Source organism: Entelurus aequoreus, linkage group LG11 (genome assembly GCF_033978785.1).
Source record: "Entelurus aequoreus isolate RoL-2023_Sb linkage group LG11, RoL_Eaeq_v1.1, whole genome shotgun sequence".
NCBI classification, from domain to species: Eukaryota; Metazoa; Chordata; class Actinopteri; order Syngnathiformes; family Syngnathidae; genus Entelurus; species Entelurus aequoreus.
Window position 1 is genome coordinate 9021023 of NC_084741.1, and position 11897 is coordinate 9032919.

The window sequence follows — 11897 nt, forward strand, 5'->3', positions numbered from 1 at the left end:
AGAATGTGTCATCAGCGTGCATTATCACAATATAACAATAGTTGTAAAAGCTCTATCATCGTATGTCGTCTTTATCGCACAACCATATTGACTTTTTACATAGCATTCACTGTTCCTTAAATAGGCCATTGCTCTTGTTTTCATTGGAACAGCATCATTATTTCAGTTATGTGTGTGACCAAAGAAGACATCAATCCAACTCTGTTGTCATCATTTAATTAACATGTCCTCCAAGATAGCAAACACATGTGGAACAAAAAAAACAATATTCCCAAATGGCTAACATACAGCTTGTAGAAGAATTGGCTATGAAAAAGCCAATTTTCCACAGTGGATAGGGACAAAAACCATTCAAATACTTAAATGTCATTGTTTCATAACTCCAGTATGATCACAGCGCATCATTTTATTTTAATCAGTATTACTGGATCACTGCTTTTTTTTGGTATATACATCTTTGACCATGTTCTGGTGTACTTCACTGAAAAAAAAGCAGATGTAAAAAAATGTTGGTAAGATTTTAAGTCTTTGTAGTTTCCCTTGAAGTATATATAAAAAGTCCCGTTTTTTTTGCTGTACGAATTTACCTCATTTTCCACTTACAGACTATGTTGACACATTTTGCACACAGTGACCAAATCTAAATGATTCTCAACGCAACACAAAAACATCCCTCAACAAATTAAAAAAAATTATATTTTTAAAGTGTTTTTCTACTGCTAGTTTGCTAAAAGTCATTATGTGAAGAAGGTAAATCTAAAAGCAGAATGTCACAATATGAATAGCATTATCAAATTTTATGCTCGACTATGGTAAAATCTGATAAGTCAACCAACAAAAGACTGTTACATTTTGACCCTTTATAGTTTGGTCCCTCTGTCAGATCAGGGTCCGTTTCCTACGATTCTAATAACAGTGTACTGATTACTGATTATAAGAACCAGTCTGTCAAATAAAATTGAATTAGGTTTAAGGCACAAAAGTGAGTTTTTTGTATTGCCAGTGGAACAAAATTCTATCAATTGTTTTATAAGAACCACAATAACATTGTGAGTGAATGAAGTATGTGAAACAGGGATTTATCCATAAAAAGACACTTTAAGATTCTTAGGAGGTCAGAGTTTACACTCAAGTATTTCCATCTTCATGTTCCCGATCCGTCCCGTTTTCCTGTTCAGCGCTTTTTTCGTCACCGTTGAACTTGTGGGCCCATTTGACGTTTGGACCGGTGTTTGCTTTGCGTATGAGAAATCTGCCGCGTCCCCGGGTGGAGGTGCCTCGGCCTTGCCCTCGGTTAGCTGTCCACTGGGAGTCTACCTCACTGTCTCTGTCGTCGTGCTGTGACAAAAATAAAGGTTGTTAACATCATTTGTCTTCAACAAGTTACAAAACCCAAAAGCAGTGAAGTTGCCACGTTGTGTAAGTCGTAAATGAAAACAGAATACAATGATTTGCAAATCATTTTCAACTTATATTCAATTGAATAGACTGCAAAGACAAGATATTTATGTTCAAACTATTTTTATTTTTTTCAAATAAACATTAACTTAGAATTTAATGGCAGCAACACATTGCAAAAAAGTTGTCACAAGGACATTTTTACCACTGTGTTACATGGCCTTTCCTTTTAACAACACTCAGTAAACGTTTGGGAACTGAGGAGACACATTTTTGAAGCTTCTCAGGTGGAATTCTTTCCCATTCTTGCTTGATGTACAGCTTAAGTTGTTCAACAGTCCGGGGGTCTCCATTGTGCTATTTTAGGCTTCATATTGCACCACACTTTTCAATGGTAGACAGGTCTGGACTACAGGCAGGCTAGTCTTTTTCCCCTTAAGCCAACCTGTTGTAACATGTGCAGAATGTGGCTTGGCATTGTCTTGCTGAAATAAGCAGACAGACATGATAATGTTGCTTGGATGGCAACATATGTTGCTCCAAAAGCTGTATGTACCTTTCAGCATTAATGGTGCCTTTTATAGATGTGTAAGTTACCCATGTCTTGGGCACTAATACACCCCCATACCATCACAGATGCTGGCTTTTAAACTTTGCGCCTATAACAATCCGGATGGTTCTTTTCCTCTTTGGTTCCGGAGGACACGACGTCCACAGTTTCCAAAAACAATTTGAAATGTGGACTCGTCAGACCACAGAACACTTTTACACTTTGCATCAGTCCATTTTAGATGAGTTTGGGCCCAGCGAAGCCGGCTGGGTTTCTGGGTGTTGTTGATAAATGCCTTTGGCTTTGCATAGTAAAGTTTTAACTTGCACTTACAGATGTAGCAACCAACTGTAGTTACTGACAGTGGTTTTCTGAAGTCTTCCTGAGCCCATGTGGTGATATCCTTTACACATTGATGTCGCTTTTTGATGCAGTATTGCCTGAGGGATCGAAGGTCACGGGCATTAAATTTTGGATTTCAGCATTGCTGCTTACGTGCAGTGATTTCTCCAGATTCTCTGACCCTTTTGATGATATTACAGACCGTAGATGGTGAAATCCCTAAATTCCTTGCAATAGCTCGTTGAGAAATGTTGTTCTTAAACAATTTGCTCACACATTTGTTCACAAAGTGGTGACCCTCGCCCCATCCTTGTTTGTGAATGACAGCATTTAATGGAAGCTGCTTTTATGCCCAATCATGGCACCCACCTGTTCCCAATTAGCCTGTTCACCTGTGGGATGTTCCAAATAAGTGTTTGATGGGCATTCCTCAATTTTCTCAGTCTTTTTTGCCAATTGTGCCATTCCAAATGAGCTAATATTTGCAAAATAATAACAAAGTTTTCCAGTTCAAACGTTAAGTATCTTGTCCTTGCAGTCTATTCAATTGAATATAGGTTGAAAAGGATTTGCAAATCATTGTATTCTGTTTTTATTGACCATTTACACAACGTGACAACTTCACTGGTTTTGGGTTTTGTAGATTAAAGCTGGACTAAATGTGGTTTTACCAAGTAGTATGTTCTGCTCTTTGGAGGACACTCTGTATTCCATTCTTCATGATTGGGTTGTAGTGCCATGTCTTGATTGCAATGTGAGTTGTCTCCCTGGTGATTTCCTCTCTTCCACCCTCTTCCACGAAATTGTATTTGCTATAATTCGAGAAATAGAAACGTGGCCACCTGTAGCTCAGATCTGTGGTGTTTCACAAAAGAGTTTGACTTACGAATCCTCTCCATGCTGTTTCTTTCTCAGCAGGTCCAGGTAATTCATTTGGACACAGCCGAAGCCTGTTAAAACCTTCATCTTTGAGCTCCGACTTTGGTAAATCATCTCTATGGGATTTGGAGGAAGACGAAGATGAGGACGACCTGGATCGAGAGCCTTTGCTCTCACTGACCCTGCGGAAGAGAAATGGTACGTCCAAATTCTATCATGGTTAATTCCTTTTTATGAGCAGAAGTCTGCGTGTTTGCACATACGTTGGTTTCTTGTTGCTGTAGGACATCTTTTCCACAGATCTCTCGCTATTCATATGAGAGACTGGGGAAGCCACTTCATCGTGGCTGTAATCTGTTTCGCGGCTGGTATATTTTTTACGACGCTCGATATCCAAGCGTAGGTCCATTGGGTCAGCCTTCATTTTTTCCCCAGAGTCCTGAGCAAAGTAAAACACAACACAATGTTGTGTACAGACTTTGGACTAGTGTGTAGATGCTATGAAGTCTGCCATGCTGCTTGGAGAACAAGAAGACAAGCCTCTCTGGTATGAATAAAACAAAACCAATCTGTCCAGGCTGTTCTACTCAAATACTTTAGTTTAGTGCACCCTTAAGTCTATGTTTTTAAATTGATTGTCCTATAACATTGCTTTGTTTATACATTGTAGTGTAATCCACTTGTTCAACTGTAAAGGCTTTGGTGAGAAATAGGATAGCACGCAGGTCTTTAAACACGTTGGTTAATCTCTCCTTTATAAGGCAGATAAACTTCCCACAGAGCTTATTCTTGGTAATTAAACATAATAAAGTCAACATTTGTAGTTTTTAATCATATCAATGCATTGGTGCACTATATTAGCTAGTGCTAGACACTTCAGAAGATTGTGTTTTGTGAGTTTTCTAAGATTATCCATTTGGTTAGCTGCTCACAAGGTTGCTCTTTTGGTTATTTCCGTTGTTTGTTTTTGAAGGATACTTACAAAGACAATTAGTCCTTTGAACAGCTCGGGCACAGCAGCATCCACTTTGACTTTATTTTACGCATGAGCCTTGGTCAGGCTTGTGCCGACATAATAACCGACTGACAACCAAGTCGCAATGCCATAGTTTGCTTTGACTTGACTTGCATCTCCCCTCATGGAAAAGCGCAGGCTTCATTTCTAGGGAGAGCACGCTATAAAGCCACCTGGCTTGTTCACTGGTCTGCTTGTTTGATTTGTTCCCCCATTATACTTCATAGTGCAAAATATTCAGTCACCTTGTAAGTGCCATCTTCTGCGCTTTTCATTGCCTCAAAAACCTGAGAGTGTTTCTTAAATGCACTTGGTGAAACGTCAATTCTCCTGTAAGGAAGACACAAAAGAAAAGTTAAGTTAGGCAGACATGTGGTTTGTTAGCCACACTGAACTATGAGGACAACATCTGACAGGACAAAGAATGAAAAACTGACTTCCACTCAGAATGAAAACAAATAAATGGTGAAACAGTGGACTTGTCAGGCAGACAAATGGAGAGAAAATCCTGAAAGCTGTCGAAATATGAGGAAGTGACGCCACACTGCAAAGTAAGGGGGAGGGGGGTCCCTCACCCAGCGACTCTACCTGTGAATCTCTGGACTTTGTCTTGGTTTCAGGGTTTCCTTCTGCGCAGCTTGCCTTTGGTACACGGTGAATCGCTCGTTAAGAGTCATTCTTGACGGCGCAAAGTGCTGACCTGCATGAAGAGTAAAGGGATTAGGTTTTATTGCTTGATTCCATCCATTCAGGATTCAGTATTAAACATGGAACACTATCCACATGTCATTTACCAATATTGTTTCGATTAGAACTTTGTGCAAAGGCTCAAAAGTGCTCAGCTTCTGTTGTAAAACAAAAGCCAGTTCTCTGATGGTTGCAATAAAAATGGGAGATGGCACTGGTTTGCTTCCCCGACTAACCCAGCAAAATGTTGTTTTCACATAACTACTAGTGGCAGCACGGTGGGACCGGGGTTACTGCATGTGCCTCACAATACGAAGGTCCTGAGTAGTCCTGGGTTCAATCCCGGGCTCGGGATCTTTCTGTATGGAGATTGCATGTTCTCCCCGTGACTGCGTGGGTTCCCTCCGGGTACTCCGACTTCCTCCCACCGCCAAAAACATGCACCTGGGGATAGGTTGATTGGCAACACTAAATTGGCTCTAGTGTGTGAATGTGAGTGTGAATGTTGTCTGTCTATCTGTGTTGGCCCTGTGATGAGGTGGCGACTTGTCCAGGGTGTACCTCGCCTTCCGCCCGAATGCAGCTGAGATAGGCTCCAGCACCCCCCGCGACCCCAAAAGGGACAAGCGGTAGTGTAGTGGAATTTCTGACCTTTGAACTATATTTCGTGTCTGTCAAGAATGTCTGCTCGTTTCATTCTTTTCTATTCTAAACCATTGAAGGACCAGATGTAGGTAAAAGATGAATATGGAGTCGGTCTGACCATTCTACAAAATGTTTTGATGGTCTATTATGACTAAGGGACTCAAGGATGTTGCAGGACCCTGAGGCATGGGGAAACAGATAAAATGGCCAAGTGACAAGGGCTATGTGTGATTGCTTGATTCTTGTGTCCTCCGGAGGACGTTTGTTTGTCTGCATGGGCAACTCAATCCAACTTTGTACTTTTTGACTATGGGTAAATAAACCTTTTGTACTAAACTCACTTTTGTTGCTGTTTAAGCTTCGGACAATCCACTACAGTAGAAAATGGATGGATGGATAACTACTAGTTTTCCTGGCTCTAGACTGAGTCTTCCTTAATGATCAGGGATTAAAAAGGTCCTGCTAGGCACCCATTTAGTCTTGAATCTTGGTAAAAACCTAACTAGCCGTAATTTGCGGCAACAGCCTCTCCATCCACCACCAAACATTTAATTACATGATATACTAGAGTGGGCTACACTGGAGGCAAGGTGGATGAAGTGTCTTGCCAAAGGACACAATGGGAGTGATGAGGATGGCGGAAACTGGATCTGTATGAAGGATCCTCAAGTTTCTGGACGACTGCTTTACCATTTGAGCCACACTGCCTCAAACTTTCTTGGGTTATCTGTCAGGTGATAAAGGTTTTTTGAAAGTTTGTTTCAACGTTTCTTGTAACTTTTCACTCAGGCACCATTTTACATGTTTAATCAAAGCAAACATCGCATTGATATGGGGATTCAGCATGTTAAAGTTAAAGTCCCATTGATCGTCACACACACACCATATGTGGTGAAATTTGTCCTCTGCATTCGACCCATCCCCATGTACACCCCCTGGGAGGCGAGGAGAGCAGTGAGCAGCAGCGTGCGTCTCGCTCGGGAATAAATTGGTGATTTAACCCCCAATTTCAACCCTTGATGCTGAGTGCCAAGCAGGGAGGCAATGGGTCCCATTTTTATAGTCTTTGGGATGACTCGGCCGAGGTTTGAACTCACGACCTTCCAGTGTCAGGGCGGGCACTCAAGCCACGGACACTCTAACCACAAGGCCACTGAGCTGTTTGTAGTTGATGATCATGAACCATGCATTGATTAGTTGTTAGTTTACAGTATTTCAGTTGCAACAAAAGGATTGCCTTAGGACCATCTAGGTTTATGTTCCTCCAGGATTCACCTCTGACGTGGTGAAGGATGGTAACAATGTGCTGAGCAAAAAGCTCGGAGGGAGTCCTCTGCTGTGGTGTGACCTGAACATGTTGAAAGATGGAGTGAAACTCTTGGCCCCTCTTTGAAGACTGCACCAGGTCCTGAGACAATTGTCGCTCCTGAGCTAAAATCTCTGAAGTGCTGAAATAGGACAATTAAACACTATTAAGAATTAATTGCTCAAGACAACATAAGTACAATTACCACCGTCATAACTTACCCTATCAAGCTGTCTCCAAGGAAATTCATTCTAACATTAATCTTTGTCTCCGGTTGTCTTGCGGACAACAGAGATGAGCTCTCTCCAGTGACCATAAACATCTGCCTCAGTGGTGGCGTTGGAGATGGGGTAGAGGGAGATTTAGACACCTTCCTAGGTTTGCAACCTAGTTCTTCAAAATCCCCCACCATTTCCCGCCGAGCGATGGCGGCAGTAACGGCAGCTGACTTGTGACTGGTGCACATCTCCTCTCCCATGGCATCCAGCTCACTGTCAGCTCCCACACTGTGCCATTTGTCAAAGCACTCCTCAAACTGCTCTTGGGTTGTCTTGGACCTCAGATTACAGGCGTCCTTCCCATTGTGCTTGTCTTTTTGAAGTGACTTTAAATGAGTTTTGGTTATCACATCCTCTTCCTCGTCAGACAGACAAGGGGAAGCTTTCAACAAATGGTTTACAGACATTTTATCAGCAGCGTCTTCTTTGTACTGATTTGACACAGGGTCAGCAAACCTGGCAGGTGCTTGACCATTGATGTTGACTTTTTCCGTATCGATTGTATTTTCCTCTGTGCTCTTGTCATTTCCACAAGTGGATTTAGTTTTTTTATTGTGCTCCTTTAAAAACCTAAATGAAGATAGATAAAGACAGAGGTCATTGGTCATGCAAATGTTGATTGTGTCTAACGTAAGAATAAAACCAGTCTTACTTTCTGAAGGCGATGGTGATAGCAGTTTTTTCTCCATCTGGGTATTCCTCACTGTTGAGGATGTCAAGACTGGAAAGCATTTGATTTAGCGCTTCTTGTGAAAGCTTTTTTGTCGAGGATGAATTGCTCACTGTCTGCCAGGAGGGGGAGCCATTGCTGGTGTTTTTTATGTTTTGGGTGGAGTTACCAGCCTGGTCAGAGTTTTGCCGGTCCTGAGCAACAACAGCAGGATTTTCCGGACTGGCTCGATTTGGACTACTGTCACAGTCCATCAAGCCTTGCCAGCCCCTTTCAGTTTTCCCACCGCTTTGACCTTCTTTGGCATTTCTAGCCTCAATTTGATCTCCATCTGCTCCTTCCTTCTGGACCTCCTTGGAAGCCAAGGGCTCCTCTTTCATATTGTTACCATTTTTATTATCCAGCAACAAGGCTGGCTTACTTTTGGGAGAAGAGGAGTGGGAGGAAGCATTAGAATGCTGTGATTGCCTGGATAATGGAGAAACTGATCGGTCAGAGTGGCGTGAGTGTCCTGGAGGTGGACTTCCAGACAATTTTTGTTGCTCGGGTCGCTCTTTGTACTGGCTTTGATGGTTCTGATTTTGCTGCTTCTGGGGGTTCTGTTTGTAATTCTTCCAGTTGCCACGGAAATTATTATTGTTATTATTATTATAATTATAGCCTCTCCCCCCCCCACCACCACCACCACCACCACCTCCACGCTGGTACCGTCCACGTGGGAAGTAGCCCCGTCCTCTGCCTCGGAAGTTGTATGGCCTCCGGAAGCCACGGTGGTAGCCCCGGAACTCACGGTTGTTCTGGTATCCTTTGAAGTATTTCTTCTCACGGTTATAAAGTGGCGAGTGAGATCTTGAACGAGATCTTGATCGAGACCGAGACCTAGAGCTAAAAGAAAAAGAAAAAAAATCTATTTATTTCTGGGTTTTATTGCACATTTCATAGGTGTATAGTTTAAGAAGTTCAGACATTTAGTTGTACACCCAGATGTGTCCTGGTAAAAAAGAGTTTTTGGGAGATTCTATCGTCATTTGTTCAATTTGTATTTGTCTCACTACATGCAAAAGCAAAATTCCACGAACATTTTAGTAAGTTTTCCTGCCTTTTATCTTGCTTTCTCTAAGTCACTGTATATCTTTTAGCCTTGCCCATGGAGGTCTACATTATGTAGTGTACAAGACTACCTGATTATCTTACTATTCCAGTAGTGCAGAAATTATTTAATTAAATACAGTACAGGCCAAAGGTTTGGACACACCTTCTCATTCACAACACAACTGATGGTCCCAACCCCATTAATAAAGCAAGAAATTCCACGAATCAACGGCTGATAAGGCACACCTGTAAAGTGAAAACCATTTCAGGTGACTACCTCTTGAAGCTCATGGAGAGAATGCCAAGAGTGTGCAAAGCAGTAATCAGAGCAAAGGGTGACTATTTTGAAGAAACTAGAATATAAAACATGTTTTCAGTTATTTCACCTTTCTATTAAGTACATAACTCCACATGTGTTCATTTATAGTTTTGATGCCTTCAGTGACAATCTACAATGTAAATAGTCATGAAAATAGAGAAAACACATTGAATGAGAAGATGTGTCCAAAGTCCAAACTTTTGGCCTGTACTGTACCTCTGCTTGCAAAGTATTTGAAACCTCACTGTAGTCTTTCTTGACCTCAACTTGTAGTGACTAGTTTGTCCACATAGTGGCTCCAGTGCTCCTCTTATGTTCGCGACTTGTGCCTTAACACAAAATACTTAGTAGTCAGCAGTTTACAGCCATATGATAGTACAGTATGGTTTCTCCTTCAAATAATGTTGGTACAATGCCACAGCTCCCCCCTCTCTAGTATATTTGATGTTCTGAATGTTTTCACATCTGCTGCAGACATTACTATTTTATACATTTCAGGGTTTTTGTGTAGACAGCCACGTTGTATGTTTCCTCAGATTTTACAACGCACAGTAATCGGACAAAAGCAACGTTTACACTACGACTGCCCCCTCCAAACCGAGTGCAAGTGTGACAGCATATCACAGAGCCCAACAAAAGAGCCGCATGCACAGAACAGCAAATACTTTAAATACATTTGAACTATCTCCAAAAAGAAGAAAAATGTACGCAACTCACAGAGTCCTTTTTTTCATTGGAGCAACGAGCGTTTTAAAAAGGCAGCACAGTGAGCTGCCATGCGAACTAAACCTAATGGTGGGAGTTGCGGCTTCAGCCGAGCTTTGTCGCACGGGCCAAACGAAGGAGGAGAGTTGTACTCAAAACACTTCTTGACTCTATGCCTGCTGCCAATAAAGACTGGCCAATCAGTGTGTTGATTTGGAGAGGCTCGACTATTGTTAATGTCACATCTGAAGGAAGAGTTTGCTACTATGAATTGTAAAACTTGTGGAAGAGCATTGAACTGCAATAATATTCACTAAATAAAAGGCTGTATACAGTACGGTATATACTGTATAGGCCAGGGGTGTCAAACTAATTTTAGATCGGGGGCCACATGGAGAAAAATCTACTCCCAAGTGGGCCGGACTGGTAAAATCACGGCACCAAAACTTAAAAATAAAGACGACTTCAGATTGTTTTCTTTGTTTAAAAATAGAACAAGCACATTCTGAAATTGTACAAATCATTATGTTGTTGTTTTTTTGTTTTTTTTTTTACAATTACCTGTTGCGGTTAATAGTATACACTACCGTTCAAAAGTTTGGGGTCACATTGAAATGTCCTTATTTTTTAAGGAAAAGCACTGTACTTTTCAATGAAGATAACTTTAAACTAGTCTTAACTTTACAGAAGTACACTCTATACATTGCTAATGTGGTAAATGACTATTCTAGCTGCAAATGTCTGCTTTTTGGTGCAATATCTACATAGGTGTATAGAGGCCCATTTCCAGCAACTATCACTCCAGTGTTCTAATGGTACAATGTGTTTGCTCATTGGCTCAGAAGGCTAATTGATGATTAGAAAACCCTTGTGCAATCATGTTCACACATCTGAAAACACTTTAGCTCGTTACAGAAGCTACACAACTGACCTTCCTTTGAGCAGATTGAGTTTCTGGAGCATCACATTTGTGGGGTCAATTAAACGCTCAAAATGGCCACAAAAAGAGAACTTTCATCTGAAACTCGACAGTCTATTCTTGTTCTTAGAAATGAAGGCTATTCCACTAAAGTGTTTGGGTGACCCCAAACTTTTGAACGGTAGAGTATATACTTTATTTGTCGTTATTTTCCGTATTTTTCGGACTATAAGTCGCAGTTTTTTTCATAGTTTGGCCAGGGGTGCGACTTATACTCAGGAGCGACTTATGTGTGAAATTATTAACACATTAGCGTAAAATATCAAATAATATTATTGATCTCATTCATGTAAGAGACTAGACGTATAAGATTTCATGGGATTTAGCGATTAGGAGTGACAGATTGTTTGGTAAAGGTATAGCATGTTCTATATGTTATAGTTATTTGAATGACTCTTACCATAATATGTTATGTTAACATACCAGTTGGTTATTTATGCCTCATATAACGTACACTTATTCAGCCTGTTGTTCACTATTCTTTAGACATTTTAAATTGCCTTTCAAATGTCTATTCTTGGTGTTGGCTTTTATCAAATACATTTCCCCAAAAAATGCGACTTATACTCCAGTGCGACTTATATGTTTTTTTTATTCTTTATTATGCATTTTCGGCCGGTGCGACTTATACTCCGGAGCGACTTATACTCCGAAAAATACGGTATATTTTCTGAATAAATTATGTGATAATGTTCATCAGTCAACTCATTGGTGTTAATTGTCAATCTGTCAAGATAAAACAAATTACAGTATGTTATTTATGTAGTTTGATCATTTTCCTCGACTGATGTACTAACATCATGTGGTTTATTTTGTACATATGTAGCATCATCTACAACAGGGGTCACCAACCTTTTGAAAGCAAGAGCTACTTCTTGGGTAGTGATTAATGCGAAGGGCTACCAGTTTGATACACACTTCAATAAATTGCCAGAAATAGCCAATTTGCTCAATTTACCTCTAACTCTGTTATTATTAATAATTAATGATATTTATCTTTGTGGAAACACTGATCATCTTAATGATTTCTCA

The 11897-nt window shown here is 40.7% G+C and overlaps 1 protein-coding gene across 1 annotated transcript in view; it reads right to left on the reverse strand.

The window, feature by feature from the left end:
• Positions 1-212: 212 nt before the first annotated feature.
• The window catches only part of thrap3a (thyroid hormone receptor associated protein 3a), a 30139-nt gene continuing 18454 nt past the window's right edge, over positions 213-11897 (reverse strand). The window contains exons 3-11 of the mRNA XM_062062394.1: positions 7753-8655; positions 7044-7670; positions 6792-6964; positions 4773-4884; positions 4430-4514; positions 3433-3608; positions 3177-3351; positions 2962-3102; positions 213-1338 (exon numbers count right to left, since the gene is read on the reverse strand). Coding sequence (XP_061918378.1) covers positions 1129-1338; positions 2962-3102; positions 3177-3351; positions 3433-3608; positions 4430-4514; positions 4773-4884; positions 6792-6964; positions 7044-7670; positions 7753-8655 — 2602 coding nt within the window. The 3' untranslated portion in view covers positions 213-1128. The remainder of the gene's footprint in view (positions 1339-2961; positions 3103-3176; positions 3352-3432; positions 3609-4429; positions 4515-4772; positions 4885-6791; positions 6965-7043; positions 7671-7752; positions 8656-11897) is intronic.